Below are 26,356 nucleotides of genomic sequence, written 5' to 3' on the forward strand. Positions count from 1 at the left end.
AGATCAGAGGGATGGTGAGTCCTCAAACTTTCACTAAGAGGAAGGTTGGTAGGGCACCAATTTCCAGGGAGCAACCGAGGTGCATGTGGGAAAACCACTCTCCTCGCCCACTGCACAGAGAGAATGTGGAGTCATGGCGGGAGTCAGACAGCATTCGATTCTAGTCCCAAACATGCCTTTGCTAGTGGTTCGATGTGCAAAGTTACTTAGTCTCCTTGAATCTAAGTTTTCTCATCTGTTAAAAAGAAAAAGTGATGCCCACTTCATAGCGATTGGTGAGAATGTTAAAATTCCAGCATTTACAGCACTTGGCACAGTGCCCGTCAGCTCCTAAGTGCCCAATAAATGGCAGCTCTTCTTCTGACTTATGCTGTAGAGGGGAGGGGATGCTCCTCATTGACGAGGGTGGCCTAGGCATACACAAATGGGTCCAATTATTTAGATGAATATGACCTCTTGGACTGATGACTTGATTTGTCTAAAAGGACTGATTAGCGAGAGAAGGTGACTAGTTCATCAAAACGATCTCTCAAGAGCTTCCAGGGTTTCCAACACAGAGTCATATCAAGTGACCAGATGGGCTCATAATGCTTTTCTCATTTGGCATTCAGTTCATAGAAACAGCTACACGGGGTGGGGAAAGGAAGGTTGCATCTGCTCTCCATATCTCAGAGAAGACCACAAACGGCACAGAGGTAAACATCAGAGTATAGTAAACTTACCTTTAAAATACTGGATATCAGTCGTTAGAGCAGACACCAACTCATCAGTTGAGACTTGTAACAATCCGGCCACTAAAATTAAAGCAGCATTGAAAACATAAGGTTAGTATACATTTTGGGATGGTGAGAACATTATACCTTATGGTTATTATTTACAAGTTTATGATATAGATCCATGAGGAACTGGGTGTAAAACAGAACACTGACTACCGCTTTAATTATCAAAACAAACTAGAGAAACCGCTTCTAGTAATCACAACGCTAATGACTGGTGGGGCCTCTGCCTGAAATCACTACCAGTCTTTTCTCTCCTTGCCCTCAGAGACGGCCCTGGATGTTTTTCCCAGCCCCTGGTTAAATTACTTTGATATGAGGTGAAGATATGACTTTCACTGACGATCTGTGGCTTGAAGGTATTTTGAAAAAATTGGGGAGTGACTAACAAGGCAACTTCAAAGGGGAGAGAGAGGTTTTTGGCAAGACCTTTGAAGGAAAGTAATTACATTGTTTAAAATGTTTGGCTAATAACATGCCCCCAAAATACACTGGGCGACAGAGGTGGGTGGGGTGGAATAATATTTAGAACAACATAAATAAGCCCAAGAATGTGCCTAAGAATCGACCCTGTAAATGTGGGAAGCATGAGAACATCACGTACGTACCGTTATTCATTCCCCAAACCATTTGTAAGAAAGAAGAACAAAGTGGATACGGGTCTTTTATTATTATGTTTATCATTATTAATATTATTTTACCACTCTGAATTCTACTCTGGAAGAAAGGGCTTCTTCCCCTGGCTTTTCTGTACTGTGTCTCCATCTACCGGCAGGTCCGCAAAACTGCACACTCACGAGGTTTATGCGAGATCTGTTCCACTGACCTTGTTCCAGAAACTGGAGGTCAGAGACAAACGCAGAGTTGGCCTCGGTCAGAGCAGTGAATCGAATGTCTCCAATGTGTAATATCGCTGCCAGGATCACAAACAGATTCTCTACTTCCTATCCGTTTTACAAAGACAGAAAATGAATAGAGTTGCTTAGAAGAAAGATGAAAAGACAAATCCTTTAAAAACCTAATAGCTTAAAAAAACTGACATGGACCCCGTTGGTGGGGCTGTGACTTCTCAGATCCTGCGTGTCTAGTAAGAGAACTACCCATCTCCAGCTCGAAACCAAAATCGCGTTAGTGCACGTTTCCTCTAAATCAATGTCTCTCTGCTCCTTAAAAGAGGGTAAGGAAGTGATGCTCTGATATAAATGGACAGTTTCTAGATAAACCTCATACTGAAACAGGAATCACTGTGTCCTGATGGGTCGGACTGGCGGGCCATCGCCAGCGCGGTCAGATTGCATGCGTGCTCCCCGGGCTGACGCGGGGTCGCCCACCGAGGCTGCTTCCCGAGAGGCCACGGGCTCTGATGTCCATCTTCCCGTTATGTCCCTTCTGAGATAAACTGATGGTATGATTATCGGACTTCTCACTTCTGCTGGGAGATTCAGGAAGGCACGATAAAAGCATCTATGCCTACATTTAAAAATGCTAATTGTTTTTTAAGGTATCTTAAGGAAAAGAGAAAGAAATGGATGTTGGCAAGAGCTATCTTTGAGCAGAAGGGAGAAGGAAATAAGAGAGTGTCTGCTGAAAGAAGAGATCTGAGAATCTGGAACTCTGCATAAAGAAAGAAATTAGACCTTAAATTTGGTTTATGGACAGTCATTTTGTGGCGACAATGAAAAATCAAGAAAATCTGTAAGCTGAGAAACACACTTCTCTAGAACAAGTATTTAGTATCGTGATATCGACAGTAACACTGCTTGAGGTCCACACTGGGCAAGCGACACAATCTTTTAAACTCTCATTCTCCTAATCGGTGATTTTGCAATAAAAAGCTGCTGCCTGTGACAATTTACTAAGAACAACTCGTATTTGCTTTATAAATACATAGGTGGAGTAATGTAGCCCTTAGGACCTCCATGAATCTCCTCTAGAACTGCTAGTTTTCACCACAAAGTATAACTCTATCATCTTTAAAATGAGGACACGGACAAGGACAGTCTCCAAGTAATTTTTAGGTATAATACTCTAGGATTGTGGCATTACTTACAAATGGTTTTGGTGACCCACCAGTCACAGGTTATCGTTTCAAATTTCATGGAATTATGCTGGTTTGAGTAACAGTTTACTCCTCATGCTCCCTGATAACTGCTTTCCCCCCTTTGTAATAAATCCAGTCCCGCCTCAGGAGGTTTCCCAGTGGTGCTCTGCGAGGTAGGGACTTCGGAGACAATAATAAATTACTCTAAATTAAAAATCTTTAATAGAAGTATTAATTACAAAGCATAAGCTAGGACCCAGCAGATTTCTATATGAAATACATAAAACATCTGTGACCTTCTCCTTTAGGTAGGAAGGGTACAGCTCAGGTGAGAACCAAGTAAAACAGGGTAAATAGGTTCTGAGCTCAAGGATCTCAGAGTTTAGCGGTGGAGACAGAGTATGACCACTAGCCATACTACGAATTACGTGTGCTGAACACTACGCCCTGTGAGCAGAGAGTTGCTGTCCCGTCTGTGCGGAGAGTGAGCAACTGTCCCCCCACCCCACCCCCCACCGTCCCTCTGGGCACAGGCGCCTTGATGAGCAGGTCTTCTTCGAGGGCCTCGCCAGCCCAGACATACCTGGGCATGATCCATCCCTCCTAAGTGCACTAAAATGTCCCCATACTCATCGCCCTAAAGCATCTCAGTGACACAATTACCTTCATGCCTTTTGTTAAAATGCACATATTTCTTTTACCAAAAAGGTTGTAGATTCTCTTATTAGCTACCTTAGGAGGAAAGCATATTTTGGTCACCCTGCCTTTGAGAATCAATCATGGATTTTTAAAGCCCTGTTTCCAAGCAACGGGTACTTTGGTAGAATGATTCCTTTCCCATCTCTATCCCAGTTTCCTAGAAGGAAGCAGAAATTTTAGGCACAGAAGAAGGGGAAAAAAATAACAAGAAAAGTACAATAGTAGCAAATGCAAGGACAGAAAAGTGCAAACGGGTGGGAGTCACTAAAAGACAAAAATATAGAGATTGGATCATTAGAGAAAGAGAGAGAGAAAGAAAAAAACAAAAGACCATATGATTGTAGGTCCCTAGAATTCCCGTCTCTGAATGTGGTGAAGGTGAAGTGCCCAGAGCTATTTCATTTATATTCCCACATCTTGCTGTCCCGTGAGCAGTATCTATGTGGGCTAGGGAAAAACAAAAAATAAAAACAAAGACCCAAATCCATCAACTTACTATAAGAAAGAGAAGGTATATAAATCTATGGCTAAATCTGGGTGGCTAAACTGCGGGCATACCAAAGTTACCCCTGCAATCTCCTATTAACTGCCAATGAGGAATTGGCCATTAATTCAAAATGACACCAAACCAAATGAGGAGGGCACAGCCAATGTGTAAGGGGAAGAGGAATTTGAGGGGATGGTGGAGGGTCTCCAGGCTTATCTCATTTCAGATCTCTTGTCCACTAGACCTGTGCTGTCTGATTCATTAACCACTGACCACACAAGGCTACTTAAATTTAAATTAATTAAAAGTAAGAAATAAAAAATTCATTTCCTTATTCACACGAGCCACATTTCAAGTGCCTGCTAGCCACACATGGACCTACCATATTGTGAAGCACAGATCCAGAACATTCCCATGGGTACAAAAATTTCTATTGTGGAGCAGTGGTTTAAATATTTTAAATTGTATTTTTCCGCTTCATGATGGCCTGTGGGTATTTGGTAATTCTTTAAGAATAAAAAAAAGCTTTACGTTGCAAAGAAAGATACCATAATAAGTCATTAGGTTACTTTTCAAAGCAATTCTTGGCAGCAAACAGTTCCTTCAGATTTGCCAGTTTTCTTTGGAGTTGGTCAATGCACAGTTCTTTAATCTGTTTGCTCACATGGTTCATTTGGGAAAAGGTCTCCTTGACCACCCTCTTGAAAAGAGATGCCCCTCCTCTGGTCACTATTTGTCTTCATAGGACCTGTGACCCTGGGCACAGTGTTGTCTAACTCCCCCATGGGAACATAAACTCTAGGAGGCAGAGATTGAGGCTTATTCTCTGCTAAATCATGAGTATTCCCACCAATATCCGGAATACGATAGGGCCTCGGTAAATGTTTTTGAATGAATAACTTTTGTACATTAGTAGAAGGTTGGTTTTCTCAGTGAAATATTTATGGTATGACTCACCAAGTGACTGAAGCCAATTACATTCAGGGCTTGTTTCAAAAGAGCGAATTTCTCCCTGTTCAGAGAATGCTCTGCTGTTGATACATCTTCTGGTAGGGTCTGGTTCAAATACCTGTGAGGACAGAAAGCACACAGCTTTATGGCTTGGCTTGTGGTCAAACTCCAGTGGTTACAAGTCACTTCCGCCATATTTGGTCCCCAGAATAATAGCAGCCACCTGGACATTGTGTACCCTGTGTTTACAAGGCTTTGATACATAATAGCACATGATGTTTCAGGAAGGAAAAAAAAAGTTCTTGTTGTACCAGAACCTATTTACCCTGTTTTACTTGGTTCTCACCTGAGCTGTACCCTTCCTACCTAAAGGAGAAGGTCACAGATGTTTTATGTATTTCATATAGAAATCTGCTGGGTCCTAGCTTATGCTTTGTAATTAATACTTCTATTAAAGATTTTTAATTTAGAGTAATTTATTATTTCTTCTTGTCAATATCCTTTAATTATGTGGTAGTTGATTAATCTGTTGATTTATTCCTGTCATGCAACAATCACATAGGAATCACTTCCCAGACATAGAGTACTAGCAGCTGAGGATATACAGATAAAAGGCTCATCCCAGGAAGCTCAGCACCAACAAAAGCGGTATATTGCTGTGCTCAGGAAGGAGAGAATATCATATACAATATACAGTAGAGTATATTAGCAGAATAGCAGAGATGGACAAGAGGTGTTTGTAAGTATTCAGGGAGCGGACCAAACCCAGAATGGATGATGCAAAAAAGCCTGTGGGAGAGGAAGAGGCTTCCCATCCAAAGCGGACACTTGAATAAGAATTTTCCAAGCAAATCCAGGACTTCAGGGTGCTCCTGGAAGACTTAGCAACATGTACAAGGACACACAGCCTTGCCCATGCATGATGTATACAGGGACGCAGGTACGTGGGCAAAATTGGAGTCTGTGGTGAGAGAAGCAGAACTCAATGAGGCTGGAGATGTAATCAGAGGTTTGTCTCTCTTGCTAAAGAGCTTCCATTATCTCTTAGAAATGATAGGCAGTCCTAAAGGTCTTGAAACAAAGAAAGGGCAGGATCAGAGTGGTGTGTGAAAAAGAGTATTCTGATAGTCCGGTGAAAGATAACCTGTAACAGGCAGGGCTACTAAGGACTTGGTGACCAGTGAGACCAGTGGTGGTGAAAAAAAGAGGAGGGACAGAGGTGTCGTGGAGGCAGACCTGGCTGGATGAGGGGACCGACTGGATAGAGAGGAAGGAGAAGGGCGAGGCCTTAATGATGCTTTCCAAGATGACATCTTGGGAAACAGCCTGCAGAGTGGGCTCATTCAACCACAGCGTTCTCAAAACGAGGGGTATGTTGTTGAGAGAGAAAGTCTTCTCTTTTGTATTAGTCATGTTGACTTTGACCTACTCATTGAAGTTCGAGGAGAATTCCAAAAAATAATTGGCTGGAAGGACCTGAAATTCAGAAAAGCCTAGAAAACAAGATCTGGAAGTCATCAACGTGCAGATGACTAAAACCATGTGACTGGGTGAGCTCACCCCAAAGAAGACGCTAACGTTCTAGGGATGAAGAAAGAACTGAATGTTCGGGAAGGAAGGAGGAAAATCATAATAAGCCAGTCATCAAAACAAAAGGCTAACATTTTTTAAGACTGATGGATGGGGACAGAAAAGAAACGAGAGAAACAAGGAAATGCGTGCTGTTGTGGGGAGGACACAGACCACAGTCGGCGCTGTGCAGGTGGGGCTGGGAGCCCATCTCCTCCCTTGGTCCCAGCTCCGAAGCATACAGGTGACACAGTCTAGCCTCTGGGGTGGGAGCCGGGAGGGCCTTTGGAATGGCTATGTGCTAAGTTGGAAGCACACAGAGCCCGGATAAAAGGCTGACAGAAAGGGAGCTGTGGGGGTTTTGAGGAGGGAAGAGGGTTTGGAACGGGTTACAGTGGAGGGTGTGCCTCGCCCTGCAGAGGGGCTTCCCCGACCTGCCGGGTAGGGTGATAAATACGGTCCGGAGGCGGCTAGCATCTCAGAGCAGCCCCTCTGAGGCTTCAGTGCTTCTAGGAGTTAGAAGTTGGATTATGAGTTGGGATGGGCAATGGAACCAAAGGAAAAGGTCAAGGGCAGCAATATCAGTGAGAACCTGAGTTATGGTGGTCAGTCATTTTGCCTAAAATTTACAAAATTTTAGCGACTCAAAAGTCTTAAAAATAGGAAATTGCAACCTCTCTCAAGTCCCCTGGTTCCCACAGCAGCTTTCCCAACTCCCTGATGCCATCTTTTCTTTCCCACTTACTAGTTGCCCATTGCCTAGGTCCGTATCCCATCAAAAGACGTCACCAAGAACCTCTTGCAAAGAACAAGGGGCTCCCATGAATATTACAGAGTCAAACGGGCAAAATACCACGGTTTCTTTTAAAATAATAAAAAGTAATCAATTATGATGCCCTTAATTGATGGGCCATTTTAAATATTTCAGCGTCCCCACCCCCCATGTCTTATGTCCTTACAGTAGAGAATTTCCAGCAGCTATGACCTGCTGCGTGGAGCTGTGAGAACAGGCATTCTCGCTTCCATTACATTCTGGATGGAGGAAGCCATGTGAAATTAACCCTGGTTGTTAAGTATGAAATGGTCCAGGAGAAACCCCATCACAATCGAGGCTTTCAGAGGACAGTTTGCCTGATGGAGGAACGATGCTTGAAGATGGGTTGTATTTTTCTCTGTAGCCAGAAAACTTGTTGGCATGAAAATGACCTCCCCCCAAAAAAACAGAACTCAATGTCTTCTATATAAATTTAAATTTTCTCCCGCTATTCAATAGCATCTAGAATGATCACTAGAAGTATAGTTCTTCGCTATCCATAAAACTATATCTTAAGATGGAAAGGTTAGTATCAGAAAAAAAATTTAAAGTTTATTTTTTGGAGATGAAAAGTACTCACTTTCCCTTTGACATTATTTATTAATGAAACCACACATAAGGACAGGGAAATACTTGAAAAATATGCCCAGAAAATATTACAACCAAGAATCTGGAGACTTAGAGTCAAGTCCAATTTGACCCTTTTGGACAACATTTTAAACCTTTATTTTCTTATCTGTAAAATGGAGTGTAAGTAGATTAAAAATTGACTAAAAAATTCTCCACTTGTAGTTCATGATGATTTTATGAGAATCAAATAAGATATTGTGTGTGGTATGGTTTCTACACTCAGACTGCAATGCACATGTAGAGTATGTTTCCTGGAAACAGTGTATCTTACACATATGGGCAGCTTTTAGTCAGCGTGCTCTGTCATTAATGAAGCTTTTAATCATATAAATAACCAATTCAAATCAAGGAACATTTTGAGATATTATAACAAATGTTATTGGCAACACAGAATATTTTAAACTATAAAATATGTTTTTCTGTTCTTCTACAGATAAAATAGATGAAAGGAATAGAGATCATGGTTCTCACTTCTTGATGATTTTTTCGTGATAAATTGAGTAGCATGCAATGTTAATGACTGCATGTGCAGTATTACCATGGTATTTCCAGATGTTTCTAACACTTGGAAATAGCTCATGATGATTGTGGGTTATGGGTTACAGACTCCCCTGTGGAAGCGATACTCCACTGAGGTTTTCCCATCATCACAACACAATGGCTGAAAACCACCCGAGATGAATCTGTGTAAGTGTTTCATCTGTTTCCAACTTGTCACCTAATAATTAGTGGTCCCACAATTCCCAGTACTGAAATCTCAGAATTAATGTGTTTTTAATCATCTCTTTGATGACTCAAAAGAGTACACTTACTACTCAAATAATTTTTTTTAAATCATCTCCTTCTCATTCATATATAACTTGGAACAGTAATGTTTGGCAACATACAGAAATCTCAGAGTCCAGTGTCAGAAGCAACAGAGATTGTCATTTGTTGAACCAAGAATCTTTGCTATTTTGTTTTGACAGGCTTGGCAAATCGAGGGTATGCTCCAGACGAAGCTTCTACCCTGGAGCAGAAGAGTAACATGTGGGTTCTATAATGTTAAAAACTGTAGTTGGATTAACACTGCTTGACTAATTCTACTCAAAGGGAAAGGCAGTGTGAACGAATCATTCTCGACTGTATTTTTCAGAAGCACTGCTTCAGTTCATCCTCACGTTGACCTTGAAGAGAGGACCTATCATTGCTCCCACTTAAGGTGTAAGGGAGCTGAAGTTTCTGGAATGCCTCCCAGCTGTAAGTGGTGACCAACACACACTGGGTCCAGAGCCCCCAGGGCTCCCTGAGCTCAGTTACAGGTTTCCGGCAGGGAAGACCAGTCTTATGGCTGCACTGCAGGCCAGAAACAGAGCAGCTCCCAGCTCAGGGGAGCATCTGGGAAATGCTGCCGAGCGCATGCTGCCTCTGCGTAGGGGTCTACGCATTGCGGCGAGGCCTCCAGCGAAAGGCCCAGACACCTCTGAAGCATCTTTGATGTTATAATGGAATTCAGTGGTGGTGAAGACTGAGGGAAAACCACTGCGTTGGATGGTGGGTTAAGGTAAGGAATTTGATGGTCTAGGTCAGAGAGACCCAAACATACATCTTACCCCAAAATTCACACCACACTACTAAGACATGCTTAGCGTGAGTGAGTAAAATCCCAAGGATTTAACGGTTGCGAAGAGTAATCTGACCAAAGGCAATATGTGAATTTAGGCTACATTAATGGTCAATCTGTAGATATTGTCATCATCCCATCATCATCATCAATATTAGTTTTTAATTGAGAATTTGCTATATAATAGTATTTCTACGTAAATCCAAATACGCAGTAAGAACCTACAAGGAAGTAGGTTTCAATGCAGCATCAGAAAATATTTTCTAATCAACAAACGTTCTGGACAGCCATGCATTGCTTTTAAGGTAGTAAGCTCCCTGTCATTAGCAGGTAAGCTGAGGCTCTACAGCCATTTAAATGGGTTTGCCGAAAGAGATTCAAGGATCAGAAATCGGGTTGCATTAGATGACCTGTACTGCTGCTGGATGGTGATGTTCATGCTCTACACTACAAGCTGTAGTAAACATTGTGTTACTTCACAACAAGAAATCTCAAAGTGTACAATTCAACTCTTTATGCGTACACTCCAGGCATGATGTGCAGACGGGCACATGCATTTGCTGCACACGTGCATGTGCCTAAGCAATATTTAACTTGAATTTAGGAAATGTCATTAGTACATATTAAAACTCTGTAGTCATGACAACATATTTAGCTCTCAATAGGACTATGGATAATTCTATTTACAGTCCTATCAAGAAGCAAATAATTTGCACTGAAGTAAATTAAATGATGCAAAGTCAGAGATTTATTTCAATACAAATCTTGACTGAGTATAATTGCATGATGGTTCCTCTGTTCAATGGTGGAGGAAAAACGTGAAATGAGATATTCAATGAGAAAGATGAGTATATCCTTATTTTTATCATGGGTTATTTATTATATAACTCCACCGTCTGTGAAACAGATAAGGACAAGCTGATTTAGGAGGTCAATTCTATCAAAAAGTAGAAAATGAAGTTCTATGGTGGGAAAGTTATGTCCATCCTGATTTCTGGAAACAGTAGAAATATTCTACTAAAGAACAGATCTAAGTCCCCACTTTTTTCTGAAGACACAGTGAAGAGCTTGCTGTTCTTCCTCTAAGAAAGTCAGTATTGACTAAATGTTCTTAGGTTTCATTAACAAAGGACAAAAACACGGGAAATTAGGGAGTCCAATTTTGTAGAAATTTTGACAACACTGCTATCAACTATATAAAGTTATATTTTTAAAGAGTGAAGATTCTTGATCATAAGTGTTGGCTGAATTGGTCACCACAAGGAGACTTGTTAAATACTGCTTCACAGCAGATCTTGTCTCTACCACTGTTCCTGTTCATTCCTTCTCTCCAAATGTTAAGCATGGTCAATCCTTCTTGAGACAAATTCTAGGAAATATCTTTCTCAGTTCCTAAATTAATGAATCACTCCAAAGTCCTAATAGATGTAAAATGTGTTACTTAATAATGTTTCCATTAAACGGGTATTTAATAGCAGGGGCAAATACATAGACTCAGGATACAGAATCAACCAACCCCCAGTCTTTGTCTTCACAAAGCTCAGCCATCCAGACCCCAGCACCATTGCACACTCTGTAACTTACATGATTGACTTTACTTTTTTAACCTTCCCTTGGATAACGCTGAATCACGAAGCTGTGCTATTTTCTCTCTCTCTCCATGGGTAAGTTTAAAAAGTTTCAGGAAACCAAAATGGAAAGACAGAGGAATAGACGGCAGATTGGAGGTACATTTCTTCTTTTTTTTTTGTTCCATGTTCTCCAATTTTCCAAGAACCAATGACTATTATGCATAACCAGAAAAAAAATCTCCATAAAACTATGAGTTTCAAGAAATAGGAGCATAATTCTATAGAGATTCATCCAGTGTGTTGTGTGTCTCAGTAATTTGCTTCATTTTATCGCTGAGTAGCATTCCCCAGTAGGAATGTACCAGTTTGTCACACCACGTGGTCACTGCAGGAACAACCAGGTTGTTTCTAGTTTGGGACTATTATGAGTAAAGCTGCTACGAACATTCGCATGCAGGTTTTTGGGTAAATGGAAGTCTTTGTTTTTCTATAATAAATGCCAAGGAGTGCAAGAGCTTGGTCATATGGCAGCTTTGCCTTTAGATTTATATAAAAAACTGTCAGTGGCATCACTCTGACAGGAGGGCTGGGAATTCAAGGTAGTGCTGATATGATCTGAATATCAAATACAAACAATGACTGTTTGCAAAAATCTCCACTGTGGGATTTCAAGGGCCTGTGTCCCCTCCGGGTGTCAGCAGCTCCTATCTCCCAGAGGTACCAGGGACATTAAAATAACAGACGTGCAACTAGTAAATGAATACATTCTAGAGATGCAAGGCACAGCATAGTGATTACAGTCAACATAACTTAAAAACTTCACAGTTGCTAAGAGACTAGATGTTCATTGTTCTCACCATAAAAAAGAAATAATAATTATGTGACAGAATAGAGGTATTACTATATATATATATATATATATATATATATATATATATATATATATATGTATGCATCGAACACGTCGTACACCTTAAACTTAACACAATGTTGTATGTCAATTATATCTCAACGTAAAATGAATTAACGAACAAACAAATATCAGCTTCCCAGCCTTTACTCGCTGGGCAGCACCACTCACCAGACCCAAACCAACTCTGTGCCCAGGACACACTGGGAAGGACGGGCTCGAACACAAATAAAAGATATTACTAATTAAAGCCTCGTGCATGGCCCATTCACCAAGTCAGAAGCTCACCGACTGTGAACATGATGAATCTCTCAGGGTTTTATCTGCCCCTTATAAATACAAAAGAACAATGTCTTCTCTGTTGTGGGCAGAGCTGCCTTCTACTTGGGGATGTTTAATATGAAAACAGAAGCCAGATAAGGCAAAAGCAAAAAGTTGGCATCAACAGTTGGCACTGTTTACTAGTTTACCGATGAAGGTGGTAAACTACCCCTTCTTGCCCACCCACCCCCCACTTTGCTCCTAAAAAGGAAATTCTTTTCTTTATTGTTTTTGAAGTCTCTGGAAAGTATTAACGAATTTTAAATCCCCCCAAACTGGATATGAATAAGGTTTTTATTAACCACAGGTTCGGATACATAAATCTCCACCAACGAAAATATTAATATATTAGCTGCAAACTATTTTGTTTGGAAAGAGGAAACCCTGCCAGTGGTCCTCAGGAAAAAAACAGAATCCATTTAATAAATTATGCATTCAGAAAGACTTTGGGTCTTGTGACATTCCCAGAATAGTTTGTCCATATTTTTCTCATCAGTCAGAATATTTCTTCAAAACATCTGGTGAAACAAATTCTAAACTCTTACCATCTTTCAAATAGTGAGTGCTTACGGTCAACTAACTGGTTTCTTGAAAACGTCTAATTCCAAGAGCTGGGGGTGGAGGCCCAAGGACACAGTGGCTGCGTCTTGCACAAAGACTGAGGGCAAGTGTCTGGGGGGCCCGAACCCCGGTCTGCAACCAGGCCCCAAACCTTGTGTCCGGCATGGGCCCCCTTCTGCCAGAGGAAGGGGCACCTTCCCTTTTCTTTTCACAGAGGCACTCGCAGAGAACTGTCAATATTTAAATGAATGAACTGTGGTGGGGGAGAGAAATTATTGCTCAGAATGGGTGGCTTGGTCTGGCTTTCATGCACCTGTTTAACAAGCCCTGGCCGGAGGGGCTGCGTCTGCAGGGGTAGAGGAGGGGTCCATAGTGACTCATACCGAGTCACCCCGAGGCTGGCCCCAGCTCTGTGCACAGGGAGAGGCGGTACGCAGTATATATAAATATATAAATATGCTCCAGGCAAGGTTGAACAGGTACCGAAATCCTCCTCGGGGTGGATCGTTATGAAAAAGCACTGTGGGGGCGCCTGGGTGGCTCAGTCGTTAAGCGTCTGCCTTCGTCTCGGGTCATGGTCCCAGGGTCCTGGGATCAAGCCCCATGTTGGGCTCCCTGCTCGGCGGGAAGCCTGCTTCCCCCTCTCCCACTCCCCCTGCTTGTGTTCCCTCTCTCACTGTGTCTCTCTGTCAAATAAATAAGTAAAATCTTAAAAAAAAAAAGAAAAAAAAAAAAAAGAAAAAGCATTGTGCAAGGTCATGTCCATAACGCTGTTGTGAAGGATGAACCTCATCATCCCCCTGTGTTTTTTTTTTTTTTTTTTTTTTTTTAAGATTTTATTCATTTGAGACACAGAGATAGAGAGAGAGCATGAGCAGGGGGAGAGACAGCGGGAGAGGGAGAAGCAGGCTCCCCACTGAGCCAAGAGCCGACGTGAGGCTCGATCCCAGGACTCTGGGATCATGACCTGAGCCGAAGGCAGACACTTAACCATCTGAGCCACCCAGGTGCCCCCATCCCCCTGTGTTTTAAATCCTGGGGTAGGCACCTACACTGAAACTCTTGTAATATATAAATACGACAGAAAATGCGATGCAGACGCAGGACCATCTACCAGCATCTATGCTGGGGAGCATGCTGTGTCCTGCTCTCCTCTGGGACCTGCCCATGAACTCAGGGACTCGCACCAAGTGTTTCTGCAGTGCTAACCCTGAAAAAGCAGGCTGTAACCCACCTCTTCCAACTCGGTTATCCTCAAAGGGACTTCTACTTTCGTGTCAAATGAATTATTTCTATCACCTGCCCGACTTTACTCTTTCAGTCGGACCGAGTAGAACATTCACAGCATCCACACTTCCTTCTCTTCTGGCACTGTGTGGAACATCCCCTAACTGGGTCGATTCTTCATGCACCGTCAATCTAAGAGGTAGACCTTCCTCCACGTTCCCTGCAGCCTCTAGCATCTCAGCGGAAACCCAGGGACCGTGGTATTCGGTCTCCATCGGTTCAAATCCCCTGGAGCACGGCAGGAGCCTGGTCTCCCGGAACCCATTCCTGCTCAACAGAATCCATTTAATAAATTATGCATTCAGAAAGGATCATGACCTGAGCCATGTCATGATCTAGTTTCTGCATGAAAGGCAAAGTTCTCTTTTTGGAAGGGAAATTTAGTGAATCACTTCCAGGTCAAAACCCTTAAATCCTGACTCCCCAGTGTGGCTCATCAAAGGCCCACATGATCAGGCGCCGTATGTTCTGTTCCTCTAGCCTCTCCGTGTCCTCTGAGCTCATACACGGAACTTACCTTGGTCCCTCAGACAGACCTCATTCTTGTCCACCTCTGGGCCCTCACTCATCCTGCTTTCTCCACTGGGAACATAACCCACACATACCCAAGCCCCACAGAACATTCTGGATAAGTTCCATTGTTCTCGGCAGCCCACTTTCTCCGGGAAGTCTTGTCGGTTTGGATGTCCTTTGTACGAACTCCCCGAAACAGTGAATTTCCTCCATAATAGTGCTTTATCAGACTCTATGCAAATTGCCTGGACGTGGGTCCCCATGAAAAAGCAAGGCCAGCCTTGCGAAGTAGTTGTCATTCTGGATTGAAGAAAATGACTGTATGCACAGCCTCTATCAGATTAATCTTCCCAAACCGTACTGCCATCATGTCAGTGTTCGACTCATAAACATTTCGCCTACATCATAAATTCTCTTCCATGTTTTCCAAGACTCCTCACAACATGGCTCTTCCCCATCAGACTCTTCTTATTTTGTTGTACTTTGCACACACCTTCTCCCTCCCCGCTGCAGTTGGCCACCATGTGACTTAACATTGACCTACCCTGCTCTTTGTCACTTTCTCACCAGGATTCTCTTCCTGACCAGCCAGACGCAGGCACCAGGCCAGAAGAAGCTCTCCTGTCTCCAGCTTGTGGACCACAGATCTCGGGACTTCTCAGCCACCATAATCATGTGAGCCAATTCTGTATATGTACATGTATATTTCTATCTGTATCTGTGTATCCATATCCATATCCCTCCTACTGGTTTTCTCCAGAGAATCCTAATGAATACACTCTCCTTTCTCCATTTTATTTATTTACACATTTAATAGTTCTTATTTAATATATAGGAATTAAATGTCACCCATGTGACTGTTTTTAGAAAGAGAGCATGTCTTGGGCGCCTGGGTGGCTCAGTCGGTTAAGCGACTGCCTTCAGCTCAGGTCATGATCCTGGAGTCCCGGGATCGAGTCCCGCATCGGGCTCCCTGCTCGGCAGGGAGTCTGCTTCTCCCTCTGACCCTCCTCCCTCTCATGCTCTCTGTCTCTCATTCTCTCTCTCTCAAATAAAAAAAAAAAAAGAAAGAAAGAGAGCATGTCTTAAAGTTTCTCATGGGTTCTCACAAAATCTAAGTCATTAATGATAGCTTTTATAAACACCTGAAAGCTTCCACATGTATCTCAAAGTTTCCATATATACCTAGTCAGTTCCATGTATAGCCGGTAGGTTCTCAATATACCTGGAAGGGGCTAAATATAGCTGGTTGATTTATAAGTAGTGAGCACAAGCTCTACCCTTTCCCTTTGGCCAAAGATTGGCAAAACTAGATGAAAAATCCATGTCATAAAAATCAATTCTTTTGACAAAGTAAACGATAACCCATAAACACTACAGTGAAGAATTTAGCGAAGAAAGGTTAGTATAAAGCAACAAACATGCAGTAAATTATCAGAGGTATCAACCTGCTCTATGTCTTTACAGAAGTTGTAGGAAAGAAGTAGGACAATATGGAAGGAAGACAGGAGTGAGGAAATAATAAAACAGCTTTAAAGAAGAAACATAAATAGTTCACTTAATTAGTTTGATGGCCTTTCCTGATAATTAGTCAGACAGTAAACTTAACCTTCGGCAAAAACACGGCATGTCCACATCTTCTGCAAAGGCGCAAATCCCACAAACAAAAGCTCAAGGCCCGGCATCCGTATGGCACCCAGAATTATGCGAAAATGTTTCCGTCATGTGAGTAAGAAACATCGTCACCTCGGTTTCAACAAATGGCGATTTTTATAGAGAATTTGAGATGATTAAAATAAAATGTACTATATAATTTTTAAAAGGTTTTAAAAATAAGGAAAATCTCCTCAACCACAAGACCTTATTAAAATGTAGATTGTCCCTCGTCAAGTAATCTAGCCCAAGACCAAATATTCAATCAGATGATGTCAGAAATGCAACATGTTCATAAATTCGAGTAAATGCCTTATTTCTCCTTTTGCTAAATATCAATTCTTATTTAAAACCTGAACAAAATGATTAAGTTAGCACATACAAAAACATTTCTTTGCCCATAACTGACCTAAGAAGAAAGGGATGGAATATGTGGGCTCTACACCAAGACCTTCTATCTACTGTACTGCTTTTCGCTCCCATTTCTTAGTAATTTCTAATAAGGTATGGCTGTGGACTTGTCGTTGTCATTCTAAATACACTACCTATGTTCAATAAGATTATATATCATACAGGGGTGCCCGGGAGGTTCGGTCATTTAAGTGGCCAACTCTTGATTTTGGCTGGGTCCTGATCTCAGGGTCCTGGGATCAAGCCCTCCCATCTGGCTCCACACTCAGTGGGGAGTCTGCTTCAGATTCTCTCTCCCTCTGTCCCCCCCACAGCTCGTGCTTGCACACATGTTCTCCCTCTCTCTAAAGTAAACAAATAAATCTTTCATTAAGAAAACTCAAGACACAGGGCTCCTGGGTGGCTCAGTTGGTTCAGCCTCTAACTCTTGGTTTCAGCTCAGGTCATGAGATCGAGCTCTATGTTGGGCTCTGAGCTGGGCATGGAGCCTGCTTGAGATTCTCTCTCTCCCTCTGACCCTCCTTGCTTGCTCACCCCACCCCCCTGGTTGCATGCATTCTCTCGCTCAAAAAAAATTATATATCATACAAAAATATCATCCACAGATGATATTACAATGAAGAATGTTTAAAAATGGAGCCAAAGTAATCTAAAAGAGAAATGATGGACATCATTAGCACTCAAAGTAAGCTCTACTTCTTGGTTTGGTTCTGAACTTTGAACTACTCCAGGATTTACACCTCCATGCTGAAGTTAAGCTACTTATAATAAAAAGAAAACACTTTTCATGAAATAATGCATGCAGTGCAAATAATAGGTTAATCCTACAAGAGGTCCCTGATCATGTCGTATTGTGTTTTTAGGTCAAAATGCTTCCACATAAAAAGGAAAACATTTGCAGAAAAGACCCAAGCACGTTGCCTAAAGGTCATTACAGCTTGACATATAAAAAATTAACCGAAAGTCAAAAAAATGTGAAAACATATTAAAATCCAAATGATGTGCTTTGGCTCCAGATGTAATGTATAACTGTGAGAAGTTCATATGAGAAATACAAGTAAGTTACACAAGGATATTAACAAGTAATCGCTTACCTAGGAAGGTACTAAATCAATAAAAGACCAGTTTTTCCAAAGATGGGTTCTGGAGCCCTCAAGACCAGTAGGCATAGCTATTCTGGGCTTAATATGCTTGTCAATCCCAGTAGTTAACATTCTGCCTTAATTTTCCTTCAGACCCTGAGAGAGTGAAGTGACATTCTGACCTGGCAGGATCAGGTCATCCTCTCACTAATATTACTAATATATAGTATATAGTATATAGTATATATATATTATATATATATATATATATATATAGTATATATATCAGTATATATTATCACAACATTATTCTCTGCATGGAAATAACCTCATAGCTCTCCTAAGCCAATTCCACTTACTAGAAATGTTTATAAAATAAAATTATAAGGATAAATATGATGAAGCTCAGATGCATCTTCGCTGTGAGAATAAATAAATAAATTTGAATGGTTGTGGGGTTTTTTGTCTTGTTTTGTTTTGTTTTGGTTTTGGTGCTGTGGGTTCCTTGAACTTTATAGAAATCCCTCTGGTAGCTTCTTTCAGCCCAATCGGCTGCTTCTAGTAACTTCGGTATTTACGTTTAATGTATGAAACCCTTCAAAGAGTTAACCCCGAATCTCAACTTGGATGAAAATAAAAGCTCCTAAAATTAAAAAGATTAAAACCACTAGATGTTTCCTTCTGATTTGTTAGGGAATCCAAAGCTCAGAACTAAATTATACAAATAAACTGATAAAGTTAAAAACCACAGTTGTCATTATAAAAGAATGACTGCTCGTGCCCTATTTCCTTTTCCTTTTCGGCTTAAGCAGATGATGATCTCGGGAAAGCTTTATTTCAGAAGCTGGGGGGCTGGCCCCTTGCATGCCCTCTCTGGGCGCCTTCACGTTTTCACGGGGCGCACTGGTGTGGGGCCAGAGAGCTCTCTGTGTGGGCGCGGGGGAGCGACAGAGACCCAGAGCAGGCTGAGCACAAAGAGGAAAGAAGCTGTATTAAGTGCATCCTGGGCTCTGCTTTCTGTCTGTTATCCAGGCTCAGAACCTCACGCAGCTGATTTTCTAACACCCACCACTCCAAATGCCCTTTTCCATTTCCTCAGATTTCCATTTTCACATAGGAAATCTCTTCCTGCTGAAACTGAAAATACCTACTGAACGGGATCAATCATACATCTTAGCCAAAGAAAAAACAAGACCCATTTTATTAATTTTTTTTACAAGATCCATTTTAAAATGTCAGATAATGTAGGGCATTTGAATGGTTCACGATCTTACGTTTAAATGCCTGTACGACATCTATATAACGATCTCGATCAGGAAAATTGCTGTAGGGTTTCATATGTTAGTTATTTTGCATTTCAGCAACCCCTCCGTATTGTGATGTGATCCTAGTAAATACTATTCTTGTCGGTAAAGCAGATATTGAAAGGAAACATTGTACCAACCACCATTGGATTTGCCAGATGTAGGGTACTAAAAATGCTAGTACTCATGTTTGAACCATGGGTACGCACAAACATGTTTTCATATTTTTCCTCTTTGGGGCCAGAATATTAATTTCTTTCATTGGATGAACATTCTTATCCTCACAGCAAGTAAGTCAAGTGTCCTTCATTGATCAATTCATCCACTGTATCTCAAAATGCTTAATTTAATGCCAACCATGCTTCCCCACAGGGGCCCCAGGCCTCAATAAGGCAGGGTTCCCACCCTCTCATTACTCACTACTAGGGAAAATTTTAAACAAAAATACAGACTATGAAAATGGCTCTAATAGATGTGACCATGTCACACTAGGTCCATGCTGTTTCAGTGACTCGGAGAAGCTTTAAAGAGAAAGATTTGAGCCAACTGTATGCTCATGATAGATGGCACGTCACGTTTCTGTTATTATCAACTGCTAATATAAGATCGGAAGGCTTCAGTCAGATAAACGAAATACTGAGTTTCTACATGTGCCAAGAATTGTGATTACTGAGGGTTCAAAGACAAACGAGACACAGTATTTATCCAGATGACACACACTTCAGCAGGGGAGACAGACATGTTAAGACAAAATTACAGTAATATGATAACTCGTTCTATTATATATTACATAGAGTGCTAATACATGTTATAGCAATGAATATCTAATTATTAATTCTGAGAAAGCAAACTGATACTTTAAAAGGTCGATTTTATTTTTAATACTAAAATGTCGGTGCTTGTTTCAATCAGCTGGCTTCTTGCCAGGTTGCACAGGAACTCTAGACGTGCATTTCAATGAGTCAGAGAATAAAATGTTAACGATTCCATAAATGCACTCACTCTCATCAGCGTATTGTCTAAGAGGCTTTCGGATCTTGGGGATTCTTCAAACATCACACAAATCCCTGTCTAAGGGAGGTGAACTTAGAAGTAATGCAGATACTTAGAGGAAATGTGCCTGTAATAATAATGATAGCATGCAAGACAAGAGAAGCAATAATCAAGTAACAGAGTAACTGTTTGAAAAAATAAATCAGAATTTAAAAACCCAGTCTCTAATCAATAAAGCACCTTCCATGAGATGCAGACCTGTTGGCCTCTCCGGTATTCTGGGAAAGTACAGAACTGGGTCAAGTACAAACTTAAAACACGATGGATTTATGCCAATTAAGCCACAAAATAGATGGTTGTAGGTAGGCATAATTAAACCGACTTCCAGATCTTTCAAAATACTCAAAGTTAATTAAACAAAATTAATTTTCTTTGCAACAAGGAGGGGAATGTGCTTGCAGGACCCGAAGTAGTAAAACATGACAATGTTAAATCCGAATTAATCTGAACTTCCCTTGCTGCAGTGAGCTTTTCCTATTGATACCAAAAGGAAAGGACATTTCTCTCCGTGAATCAATGTTGGGGGAACATTCTTTAAGAAGACAAAAGAGCAAATGGTCACAGATGTCTATTTCCTGGCCCCTTCCTGCGAGTTCATAGCTCATCTTTTCAAGGTCATTCTATCACACCTGGTAGAACCCTTCTTTCCACAGCCTGTTCTCCCGGGATGCTGGGTGCTTCCAGCTCATAGTCCCCCTCACAAATATGTAACAGGCAGGTGGCCCAAGTTCAGCAAAACATGTTACAAGTAATCCTTCGTCTGAAAGATACATGGAAGCGGTCTACTGGGCCACCTCGGCCAAAACCCCCAGGTTTATTTTATTCTTAAGGGATTCTCTGTGAAGAGCCACTCAGTGCAGTATCAGAATCTTGTCACCTGAACTCCCCAGTCGCTTGTAGCTGTCACCTGCTGCTCACAGGGCTTAGGGTCTCGTTTTATTTTAATTTATTTTGCAGAGGCTATCAGGCGGCCGTAATGTCATGGTGAGGGTTTATAGGTACAATGTGTGGACTATTTTAACAAGCTAATGCATTTGGTGTAAGAGACAATTGAGAAATAAAACCAGCCATCATTGCATGATGTTCTGTTTACCACGAAATATTTAAACAGGTGAAATATTGTAAGCATGCCTAGGGCAAATCATTTCATACCTGGATATTATTCTCTCTCACTCTCTCTCTCTCTCACACACACACACACACACAATGCATGACCAAACAGGTCATCAACAACAGCATGGCATCACTACGTGTAATATTATCCAGTACCTTCCATTGACATTGATATCCTGAGTATATTATTCCAGATAAAAGGGTTAATCTACTCTATCTGAAAGCTAAGCCTCTGGATTAGCTTTTTCTAATAACATTCCCCAAATAAGTACAAGTGTTTAGAACTTGTCAAAATATCTAGCGGTGATCACATTTAGTAACATCCTTATCCTGCGGATGTAAAGATGCTTCATTACGCACACATGCACATACACATGTGCATGCACATACCAGCATGATCTCATCTACAGAGACAGGGAGCTGATAGCCTCAAAATAGCCTAAGACCACTATTTACTCTGGATTTATAGTGAAGAGAAACAGAATCTCTTCATTTCTTTAAGTAGTAAATATACCAGTTGTGAAGAAGACCTTGCTTCATAAACTTCTGGGACCATATGGACCATGCCTTTCAAAGGGAATGCTGAATCTCACTGCATTACAGAACAGTCCCCGGGCCACCCAGGGTAACCAGGTCTCTGGGTTACTGGGAACTCTGACATATTCTATTAACCAAGGGGCTAGGGTCCACATGGGGGAAAGGAGGACACCTTGTTGGCCCTAGAAACTACATAAAGCCAGACAATCACAAGGCTCCTACCTCAGTGGGAGAAATACCATACAGTATCTGCCTACAGACAGACAAAGGCCACAAGGAAATTTATCTGGGTGAATTCAGGGTGGGCAAATGTCTCCCCGCAGAAAAATCATAATCATAGCCAGCCTTCCCTTGGTTTTAGAGGTTTAAATTTAGACTCCATGTGCCCTTAGGACATTTTAACTAAAGAATTAACATAAAAATGGTCCCAGGCTGGTCAAACTCTTGGAACATTTCACCAAAGCAGAAGGACGACAAATGTCTGTACAGGGCTAACCCTCCATTCAAGATTCTCCCCGCCTGGCCACCACAGGACACCAAATCACACCCCAAAGGACAAAGACACAGAGAAATAATCCCCTTTGGGCAGACATAATAAACAGCACTCGTAGAATCTCGAGACCTTCAGATAATGCAATGATTGGTTATGTATGGCATAATGAGCATGTTTAAAACAACTAAAAGAACTGGAAATATAATATGAGAAAAGAACAAGGAATAATATTTAAGAAAAAGCAGATGTGAAAAAGAACAAAGAACTCTTAGAAATGGAAAAAAGGTCATTGAAATTACAATGCAATGCACGTGTTAAATATCACATTAATCACTGCTCAAAAACGGGTTCGGAAACTATAAGAAAGCGGTAGAGAAATTGTCCAGAATGAACCACCGAGAGACTGAGATGGAAAATACAAAAGAGAAGCTGGGGGAGGAAACAGAGAAGGAACGACAGGAACCTAAACGAGTTCCAGGAGAAAAATAAAAGGGGAAAAAAGAAAAGATGAAGAGAGAACATTCGCAGGGATGATGGCCAATAATTCCTCAAATTTCAAATAGTTTTTCAAGTTTGGTAAAATAAATGCATCTGATGATTTACAAATGAAAATCTCGAACAGAATAAATAAGATGAAATTCATATGAATAATCATTGTAGCAAAACTAGGAATCTGCACACACGCGCATGTGGGCTCACACATATAGCAATGCTTATTGATTTATCCATTTTATCCCACAATTCCCATGTGCTAATGATGGTGCCAGGGTCTAGGGCATTAAGTTGATTAAGTCATGGTCTCAAATCTTAGGATGCTGGCTTTCTGAATGAAGACAGCCATGCACAGAAAGACTACGTGGGGTCATGTGGATTCCACAGCAGAGGTGTGCACAGAGCCCCCTGCAGATGGGAAGATGCAAAGGTTACCTACCCGTGACTACAAAGGACAGAGAAAGGAGTCAGGAACAGCTTCAGAGGACAGAGGTACTCTAAGTCGAACGTTTAGAATGAAAATGTTTTCTAGGTGGAGGAGAATCCACACAAAAGGAAGGATGTGAAGGCATTCATTCATTCATTCTTTTATTTATTGAATTGAATGCGGTTGACCAGATTCATGACACATGCTCTTACCGGAGGACAGAAGACTAGGTGGGAACAAGTAACAGGTTAGCTTGGACCAGAGGAGCCAGACATCTGGATACATAATTTTTTCCACCATGAAAACTTTGAATCCCAGTAATTCCAGTACATAAAACAGGTAAAAGAGTGATGCTCAGATGAAAGAGGAGATGTATGCGTGTTCAGGGCGCGTCTGTCGTGGCTGGAGCCCTGGGAGTCAGAAATCCCTGCTCTCACGACTGCATTTTGTTTGTGGATGTCTTTGTTAGGTGCATCTCATGCACAGGTATTTCATACTTTAGCAGCATTGTTCAAAGACGGGTAGTGTCTCCATTTGTCTCTTCTAAGTGGTTTTGGCTGGTATACATGTCATCTTTCTATTTTTGCATAACTTGTTTTGTAATTCAAAACTTTACTGAAATACACTATTAGAGAAAACACTTTGCCATGGATTGATTGGATTTTTCAGGTGGACAATCATCTGATTTATAAATAATGTAGACTTTGCCTAATCCTTCTTGATAATGTTTATTCCTTTTTATTTTCTTCCTTCGTCACAGTGATTCCAACTTTAGGATCAATGCTTAAAAACATCTGAATCTATGGGCGCCTGGGTGGCTCAGTTGGTTAAGCGACTGCCTTCGGCTCAGGTCATGATCCTGGAGTCCCGGGATCGAGTCCCGCATCGGGCTCCCTGCTCAGCAGGGAGTCTGCTTCTCCCTCTGACCCTCCCCCCTCTCATGTGCTCTCTCTCTCTCATTCTCTCTGTCTCAAATAAATAAATAAAAAATCTTAAAAAAAAAAAAAACATCTGATTCTATTTCGCAACTAAATATGATGTCCATTTCAGACTTCAGATAATTTTGTGTGTGTATTCGTGTGAAAGATTCCTTTCACTACTATAAAAAAAAAACAGATTTAGGGGGCGCCTGGGTGACTCAGTCGGTGGAATGCCCAGCTCTTGGTTTCAGCTCAGGTCGTGATCTTGGGCTCCTAAGATCAAGCCCCGCGTTGGGCTCTGCGCTCAGCGCAGTCTGCTTGTCCCTCTCCTTCTGCTCTTGCCCCCCACTTTTAGTCTCTCTCTCTGGAATAAATAAATAAAATCTTTTTAAAAAAGCCTCATATTCCACAGGTTAATACCAACAAGGCGTATATCCCAGTAGTTCCTTTAAAAACAAAAACAAAGGAGCACCTGGGTGGCTCAGTTGGTCAACATCTGCCTTTAGCTCAAGTCATGATCTTGGGGGCCTGGGATCAAGCCCCATGTCTGGCTCCCTGCTCGACAGACAGTCTGCTTCTCCCTCTGCACCCTCCCCCCACATGCTCTCTCTCTCTCAAATACATAAGTAAAATCTTTAAAACAAAAACAAACAAACAAACAAAAAAACCAGATTTGGAGTTGACTGTTACTATCTTTTGGCACCTTCTAAAATGGCCAATTGATTTTTCTCTTTTTTCTTACTGATGTGATGTATACTAATAATTAAAGTTCCTGATACTGATCATTGAGTATCTTTCAATGGACTGCTAGATTCTATTTGCTAATGTTTTATTTCTGCCTCTGTATCTACCAGCCAGATAACTGTCTATGCTTTTCTTATACTGGCCTATCTTTTGATGTGTTACCAGCATAGATATGCTAGATTTTTAATTTTTCTATAAATTTTTGACAATGAGAAAAGTTTTAAAAGAAGAATATAGAGACAGACAATGCATCATTCTCCAATGTGAAAAAAGCAATGTTGTGACATACTTACTTCAGATCATTGTTTTCAACAAATATCACAAAGTAACATCTCCACATCAATACATTATTTTACTCCCTTATCAGATGAAATAAGCATAATCAATTTTGTGCCTATCTTTTCAGTCTACTTTTTCTAATTATAAATGTATACATCTACAAAATATGTAATGTTACTACTTAAAATTCTGTAAGTATTACTTACATTGCATCACTCAGCAAATTGCTTTGTTAACGCAACTTTAGATGTATAAGATCTATTCTTACATATAGTGAGGTTCATTTTTCTAAATTGTTTTAAAATACTCCACCATGACCACACCTAATTTATTCATTTCCTTAAATGCAGTAATTTATTTTCTTTTCTAATCATTTGCCAGTTTTGGAAATGTGTCAGTGAAGACATGTACATGTTTTTCTTTCTTATTTATTTTTTTAATGCACATACATGTGAGTTTACCTAAGCCACAGTTTCTTGACCTTGGGACTGCTATTTCAGATCAGGTCTGATAATTCTTTGTTGTGGGGCCACCCTGCGGAACCTAGGGTGTTTTCCTGAACCCTCTGCCTCTGCTTGGAAGATGCCAGTAGCAACCTCCCAAAGTGTGACAACCAAAAACATGTCCAGATATTGCCAAAAGCCCCTCTAGAGTTGCATCAGCCTACGATGATATGTTATGTACATGTCCAACTTTACCATCTATTACCAAACTGTTCATCAAATTGGTTTTACTAGTTTAAACTCTCATCAGGAGTGAGTGGCTAGCTCTTTGCGTTACCTGATTTTTCTTATTGTTGCAAATGTTCTCATTTTGAAATGGTATCTGAGTATTCTTTCCATTTGCATTTCCTTACTTATTTGTGAGAATGTGCATCTTTTTCGTCTGTTTACTGGAAATCTGGGGTTTCTCTTCTGTATATGCTGCTTTCTGAAAAAGGAACAGGGGATTTTCTTCATTCTTTAATTTTTGCAACGATTAAAACAATTTTCTGTGCTTTGACGGTTTGGAAATACATGCTTAGGAATTTCCTGTGTGTGGCTCCTTTCATGTTTGGAAATTGTCCTGGTTCTTCTATGGTTATTCATCTCATTTGATTTTTCATTTCTTTTAGA

General features: G+C 41.0%; 1 protein-coding gene across 1 annotated transcript in view; it reads right to left on the reverse strand.

The window, feature by feature from the left end:
- MYO16 (myosin XVI) overlaps positions 1-26,356 on the reverse strand; it is a 435,081-nt gene that overhangs the window by 207,514 nt on the left and 201,211 nt on the right. Inside the window, exons 16-18 of the mRNA XM_035003781.1 lie at positions 4,961-5,072; positions 1,603-1,720; positions 723-794 (exon numbers count right to left, since the gene is read on the reverse strand). Of these exons, the coding sequence (XP_034859672.1) occupies positions 723-794; positions 1,603-1,720; positions 4,961-5,072 (302 nt within the window). The remainder of the gene's footprint in view (positions 1-722; positions 795-1,602; positions 1,721-4,960; positions 5,073-26,356) is intronic.

Source organism: Mirounga leonina, unplaced genomic scaffold, assembly GCF_011800145.1.
Source record: "Mirounga leonina isolate KUSES-001 unplaced genomic scaffold, KU_Mleo_1.0 Mir_127, whole genome shotgun sequence".
NCBI classification, from domain to species: domain Eukaryota; kingdom Metazoa; phylum Chordata; class Mammalia; order Carnivora; family Phocidae; genus Mirounga; species Mirounga leonina.